Source organism: Octodon degus, unplaced genomic scaffold, assembly GCF_000260255.1.
Source record: "Octodon degus isolate 3935 unplaced genomic scaffold, OctDeg1.0 scaffold00195, whole genome shotgun sequence".
In the NCBI taxonomy this organism is placed as follows: domain Eukaryota; kingdom Metazoa; phylum Chordata; class Mammalia; order Rodentia; family Octodontidae; genus Octodon; species Octodon degus.
Genome location: NW_004524771.1, coordinates 3,412,544 through 3,420,024, shown reverse-complemented (window position 1 = coordinate 3,420,024; position 7,481 = coordinate 3,412,544). Strand labels below are relative to the sequence as shown.

Sequence of the window (7,481 nt, the reverse complement as noted above, 5' to 3'; positions counted from 1 at the left end):
GAACTGTACTGGATTGAGACCTATCTGGAAAATTAGTAAGGAGGGTTACAACCAAGAAAAGTGTGGCTGAGGGGTCAGGGAGATGGCTCAGTGGAATTGAGTGCTTCCCTGGCAAGCACAAGGGCCTGAGTTCAATCCCTGGTTCCGAAAAAAAAAAAAAAAAGTGTGGCTGAAGACATTAGTGCCACTAAATGGAATCAAGTACTCTGCACTGGGGCAATACGAAAGCTGCCTTGAGATAGCATAGGAATTGGCTGAACTCTACCCATGGTAGGATGTAAAAGTTTAACTGCTTCACTTGTAAAAAGAACCCTAGAACTCCTGCTCAAGTAAAGCCACCTAGAGAACTATCTCTCCAGGAAGGATTTATCATATAGTGATTTAATCAGTCATCTAGAACTCAGAGGTTTCTGTAACCATGGTCTAAGTGGGCCCCATAACTGCTCAAGGCAGTGGCAGTCACTGGCATCCCTCTTACTTGGATTGGGAATGTTTACTCTGCACTTTTTTTTTTTTTTTTTTTTTCAGAACCAGGGATTGAACTCAGGACCCTGAGCTTGCCAGGCAGGCACTTATTCTACTGCGCTATCTCCTCCGCCCTGTGAGGGTGTTTCCAGACATGACTGGCATGTCTGAGGCAGGATACCTATCTTGAAGAGGCAATACTGTCCAACAGGCTTGCACTCTAAAAAGAACAAAAGCAGGAAGAGGAAAACAGCCTGCACACGTAAGCTTCATTCCACTTGTGTGGATGTGTCTTTTGCTGCTATCATTGCCATGGGCATCGGACTCCAGCTTCCATGGACCTTCCATATATATTCATACCAGGACTTTCTAGGGATCTTCCAATTTTCACTTCAGACTTGAGCTGCATTCTTGATCCTTTTTGTTCTGATGGTTCCCCCTGCACTGTGATATTTTGGAAACATATAACTATTTTATTTATTTATTTACTTACTCATTAGCTCACTCACAGCTAAGAGTTCACCTTAAGTCTGAGACTTTGGATTTGGACTTTTAAGAAATGCTAGAACTGTGCAGATTTTGATGATTCTTGGAGATGGCCTGAATATATGTTGCATAATGGGATAGACTTTGGGTGCCACAAATTAGGGTTTAGATTTGAACTGTCCCCCAAAACTCATGCATTAAAAAGTTGGTTGCCAGCTAGTGGGCTTTTTGGAAAGAGACTGGATCCTGAGGGCTTTAGCTCTATTAAGTGGATAGATCAACTGATGAGGTCATAATTTTACAGCATTTCTGGAAGGTGATGGAAGAGGGGGGCACAGTTGAAGGGACTGGATCATGGGACATGACCGTATTTGGTCTCTAGCCCCTCTTCCTGGGGCCTCTTCTTCCCTCTTTCTCTGCTTCCTTCCCTGCCATGTCTGCCACAATGTTTCTGCCTTGGCATGGCAAAGGCCTAAAAGCAACGTAACCAGTGAACCATGGACTGAAAGCTCTAAGAACAAGCCAAAATAATCTTTCCTCCTGTAAACTTTATCACTGGTATTTTACCACAGTAGTGAACAGCTGACTACCACATGTATACACGTGTGCACTGGTCACTCTGTGTCTTAACTGAGGAAGTGAGAAACAATCGACATTCCTATTTAGTCAGAGGGAGTATTAAGAGGAAATTCCCTTGACCTTCAATAGGGTTATTTGAACAAAATAAAACAAAAATAATTTGCAAGTAGGCAGCTCCTAGAACCAGTTCTGTGAACTCCAACCCACAAGGGACAAAAAATCATTCATAAAAAAATAGAAGAGGGAAATAGAAAACAAGTTATGGCTATGGCTTAGTCAATCAACCAGTCAACTGGTTACAGCTTCAATTGGCAATTGTTTACACTCAGTTAACTGGCTGCAGGGATTCCTGCAATCAACAAAAGTCCAGTTACTATAATTAAACTCTGCCTGTTGGAACCAGTATAGGTGTCCATTCCAAATTGATGGCCTCCTACAAACTTTATTTAACAGAATCTTCCTCAAGTTAAAGATAATTACTAGGGCTAAATTTAAGGCACAATTGAAGCATTCACTTTTTCTTAACTGTCCTGTTATAATCCGGGCTCCATCCTGGATAAGTATTTACAGGTTTCGTACTTCTAAAAAAAAAAAAAAAAATCTACAGTAAGGTTTGCAAGAAATGCAGCAAGTTACAGATTACTGAGAATCTCTTTATTCTTTCAGTGTGAGACAGTTTCCAGAGAAGAGCAAAATATACTTAGGATTAGCAAATGGAATCGGCTCTTCTGAATCACATGCAGGGGTTGAAAATACCCATAAAAATAATCATTTTAAGAAAAACATCCAAGAGTGGTTTGCTGAAGAAGAAAATATTGCAATAGTAAAATGAACTAAAAAAAAAAAAAACCCTACAGGGGCCGGGAGATGGCTCAGTAGAATAAGCATTTGCCTGGCAAGCACAAGGACCTGAGTTCAATCCCCGGTTCCAACAAAAAAAAAAAAAAACCTACAAATGTATTCTAAAAACATTTTTATCTTTATATTTCTATTTCATTATTTGTTCAGAACAGATGTGATAAACCTCTCAAAAGGTAGTTACTAGGAGAAAACAGTCCTAATTAGGATTCATGTCAAGGAAATGTAATTATCGATCTGCCTAATTAAAACGAACATCTTAACATGGCTTAGGGATGTGAGTGCAGGTGAGATGTGCACAGTTTACTTCCAGTCAACAACCACTGGCAGAGCCTAGGTAACTGAAACTGTACCTCATATGTTCCACTACTGGCAGCTGATGGAACACTGTCACCTGGGTGAATCACTCCTGGTGAGAAATGGTCATAGAGCTCAGTGCTCTTTCATTCAGCGGACAGAGTTTACTTGAGAAATGAGGTGGCTAATTCTGGAGGGAGTTTTTTGCAGTGTAAGGCAAGGTCAGCAGAGCTGTGATTTTAGGACAACTGTTTGACTCAACTGAACTTCTTTGACAGGCAGCATGAGTTTTGGTGAGACACTGGGAAAAACTAATTCTTTTTCTTTTTCTTCCAAGTTTGTCTAGAGGCAATTTACCAGCTCGAGCTTCCCACAGAGCCTGGACTGGCCTTAGGTACTTCTAGGAACACCTATCAAAGTCATCAGTTGAGTATACATTCACCTAGACCTCTGTGATGTCTGATGCTGGGTTCCACCCCATGTCTTCCTGCTTGGCTTAGGTACCAAAACCTGGTTTTATCTTTCAGAATTTCAGGCTATTTCTGCTCTAAGCCCTTCAGTGTGCCTGCTTATCCCTGAACAGACATACATAAGGCTGCATGATGCACTATGCCCTTAGCAATTCCTTTGAATTCTTAGTAATCTGTAACTTGCCCCATCTCTTACTCCCTTCTCTGTGAAGGCACCCATGCCCTCAGCCCAACCATAATTGAGAACCAATATAGCTAACATCCTAACTCCTTCCACTGCAGTGGCCATCAGTGCCCATCAGCTGCTAAAATTTATTTTTTGTGCAATGACTCTGCGCAAAGATTTTGAGCCTGAGGTCTTGTAACTTGCCACACCCTCTCCCACTTTCTTCTCTTCACAAGATACTGCAGACTGCAATAGAAGTATCATATTTCTCAAAATGAAAAGAGATGCGACAAAGTAACCAGGAGCTTTTTTGCACTGCTGGTAGAGGATAACTGGTACAACCTTTGAAGGTAATTTGACAATTATCTAGTAAAGCTGGGGATAATTATACCCCATAACTCATAACTTTACTCCTGGATATATACATCCCCTAGATAAATTCTCCAACATGTCCACAGAAAGACCTGTACAAGAATGTTCTTAACATTCTTGTTAGGAACTGTTAACAAGAGTGAAAACAAGAGTAAAAACAAGAGTTGAAAAAAAAAATAAGAAAAAGGAAATAAAGGAAAAGAAAGTTGGGCTGGGGAGATAGAGTACCTGCCTGGCAAATACAAGGTCCTGAGTTCCATTCCCAGTACCAAAAAGAAAAAGGAAAAAGAAAACTAGAACGAAAAACAACTAAATGGGCACTATATCAGTTAGGACCCAAGCAGGAAATGGCTCACATACTCAAGATTAAAAGAGGGCTTATTTAAGGGGGTTGTATAGGATGGACTGTAGGAAAACCACAAGGGATAGGCTTTTGGCAGCCCAAAGGCAGAAGAGCAGAGCTGCTATCACTCACACCTGCATGGAGGGAAGAAGACAATGGTTACCCAAATTTGCAGAAAAAATCTGAAGGAAAAGTATGTCTTAACAGAAGCTGTACCCTTCCAGGGAGAGGAGTACAACCAGCTCACAGTAAATCTCAGAAAGTAAAGCACAGGAATAAATAGGCTGGCTTTTGCTTTCTCCTCCTTCTGACCTCCAGTCAAGCCTTCCCACTGGCTAAACAGAAGGGCAAGGAGTCCGCTGAAGTAGCCCACAGGGGTCAATCTTCTTGGAACACCATGGGAAAGGGGTTTGAGCTAGATTTTTTTTTTCCTAGTACCAGGACTCAAACTCAGGACCCTTGTGCTTGCCAGGCAGGTGCTTGTGTCACTGAGCTGTCTCCCTGGCCCAGGAGAGAGATTTGGAGAGGCAAAGGGTGAAGCAAACTTAAAGATATTTAGCATATTCATCAACAGAATGTACAGTGTATATATTCACACAATGAATATTGCCCAGCATAAACATGAAGTGAAACTATATTATTGCAGATAAATTTCAAAATAAAATCATGTTGGGTAAAAAGAAAAAAAAAAAGTCAAGCTGTATTAACACACAAAGGAAATGGCAAGACAATATTTCCCAACATCACCAGGGATTTCTGGTCACTCACAATCTTCCAGAATCTTGCCACTCTTCCACCAAGAGTTGCAAACGGCAAAAAGGGTAAGATTCTAATAGACTTACATGAGAAACCTACTTCAAATGTGGTAGCCAGGCAAAAACTCCCTGCAAAAATGAATGAACTTTAAAATGCAGTGTGTCAAAGAGCCAGGCTCACCAAACCTACCAGTAACTGCAGGAGCAAAGAGCAGCTACCAAGATTCTCAGGAGAAAAAGGCTTGTCCCTTGTATGTATAGTTCAAGAAAACCAGTGAGGCAGGTAAACTGGACAAGGAGAGTGGCAAGCATGAAGCAAATGGTGGGATACGCAGGATCAGGCTGAGCATCTTGGGGAGACTTCCCTTCAGTTACAGAGTTGGTGAGTTCCTGGGAAATTTGATTCCAGGGCGAAAACAAAACGAAAAATTGGGCCAGCCAAATAGCTCAGCAGGGCCAGGGATGTAGCTCAGAGGTGCAAGTGCCTGCCTGGCAAACTGAAGATCTTGAGTTCAATCCCTGGTACTGCAAAAAAACAAAAACAAAACTAAGAGCAAACAGCTCAGTGGATTAAAGCATCAGTAGGCCCTGCCCCTGGAGCATGCTCTGAGACAGAGATTAAGACTGGGTGTGGTGGCAACACGCCTGTAATTCCAGCTCTTGGGAGGCTGTAAACAGGTGGATCATGAGTCCAATCTAATAGTGAGATCCTGAACATCCTGTAGGCCCTTTTTTAAAATTAAAAAAAAAAAAAAAAAACGAAAAAATTGGGGGTGGGCATGCACCACCAGAACCCTGCCACTTGAACTAATGCTGTACTCATTTAACATTTAGGGTATGTCCAACAATGGGTGGTAGAAATACTTGCAATCCGGTAACACTCCCAGCCATCCTATGAGGCAAGGAAAGTAGAAATGAAAGAAATGAAAATATATTTACACACACACACACACACACACACACACACACACACACACGACAGCGAAGAAGAGCCAGCCAAATAGCTCAGTAGGATTAAAACTCAGCGGATTACAACCCCTTCAAGCAGGCACAGAGGCCAGTGGTTGGATCCCCAGGCCTGCCGTTCAGGCCCCGCCCCCGGGAACCCACTGAGATGGCAACTGAGACTGGGTGTGGTGGCATGCGCCTGTAATCCCAGCTCTTGGGAGGCTGTGAACAGGCTGATCACCACGAGTCTAGTAGTGTGACCCTGAATACCCTGTAGACGCTTCCCTAAAAAATACCAAAAAAAAAAAAAAAAGCGAAGAAATTTTACTAATTTTTTTGGTTTATTGAAAGGAACAATTGACGCTTAATTTTTTGACGAATTTTGCATGCTTATATCTGGTAATCTGAATGTGGAAACATTATGCCATGTAACAACCACTGCTGATTTCTATCATCTTATTTTTTGAAATTCTGTATTGCTTCTAATGCTTTTATCATTTTCGCTTTACAGTAAAAACATTATTTTTAAGTTAACAAGTAAAATGGAATGGAATACAACTGATGTTTTGATATATGCCTATATTGTAGTGACGAAACCTAAGGCATGTTACCACCCATCGTCATTTTTGTGTGTGCAGTTGGTGAACACTTAAAATCTCCTCTCCTCATCGCTTCATTGTCATCATCAAACTCGTCTTTACCGTGTGGCAGACTATCTAAATCCAACGCCCGTGCATTCAGCTCGGCCACAACTCTAGAATGCTTCCCCGGTGCTGTTGGCTGCCGTTAACATTTCAGGGAGCGACTCAGCCGTGAGTCGTATAAAATGCATTCTGGTGAAAGACCCCCCCCCCCCCGTGACAGCAGCTTCTGACCTGCACCCAGCGCTCACCCGGGGTCCCCCATAAGCTCGCGGACTCCCACTGCGCCGCTGAGGACGCGGAGGCACTGCCAGGGCAGGCTGGGACCCGGGTCCAAGCGCAGGGGACTCCGCTTTGCTGTTTTTCTCTGACTTTCGTTTTCTCAGAGGAGTCAGGTCCGGGTCCCTGAATACCGTGGGCCGGCTCCCCCCGCTGGGCTCTCCATCCTAGCGCCCCCCAAAAGCTGAAGCCCAGGTGGCCTCGCTTCCACACGGTCCCCAACCGCGCGTAGTGCAGCCCGCGAAGGGGTCCGGCTGTAGCCGCGCGCGCCACGACCGCAGGTTCCCGCGGCACAAGGTTCCGCAACTCCGGAGTTTCCAACCCCAGCGGCGGACCAGCAGTACCTGCGACAAACGCGTCCAGGGTCCTGTCCCGGGCTCTGTGGAAAACACCCCCCACCTTCGCAGCTGACATAGCGAGCTTCTGGGAGGACACTTCGTGCGAGGGAACAGCGCGACTCTACCGCGTGCAGCAGCCCGGCTCTGGCCGTTTGTGCCCTCTGCTCAGGGCGGGACGCGAGGGGTGGGGCGGGGTTCGGCGGCTCAGGGTGCCGCTAGTGCTGTCTGGGCGGGACCAAGGCACCAGCGGTCCTTCTCCTCTGGAATCGATACAGGCGCCTGACAAAGCCCAGGTGTCAAGGACCCGCGTGGACACTGGACACCGTGGACTCAAGCTTTGGGACTAGGCTTTCCCCCAGGGTAGGGCTTCTAGATTTAAAGTTAGATTAAAGTAACCTTAATTAAAGAGGATTAAAGTGGAGGTTAAAGTACAGTACCGCAAATTAACTTGGAATAGCAGATTAAAAAACCAAAATTGTATCTT

The 7,481-nt window shown here is 44.2% G+C and overlaps 1 protein-coding gene across 1 annotated transcript in view; it reads right to left on the bottom strand.

The window, feature by feature from the left end:
- Positions 1 to 7,174, bottom strand: part of Cpped1 (calcineurin like phosphoesterase domain containing 1) — a 147,989-nt gene extending 140,815 nt beyond the window's left edge. The window contains exon 1 of the mRNA XM_023704396.1: positions 7,004 to 7,174. Within this exon, the coding sequence (XP_023560164.1) occupies positions 7,004 to 7,073 (70 nt within the window). The 5' untranslated portion in view covers positions 7,074 to 7,174. The remainder of the gene's footprint in view (positions 1 to 7,003) is intronic.
- Positions 7,175 to 7,481: the final 307 nt, after the last annotated feature.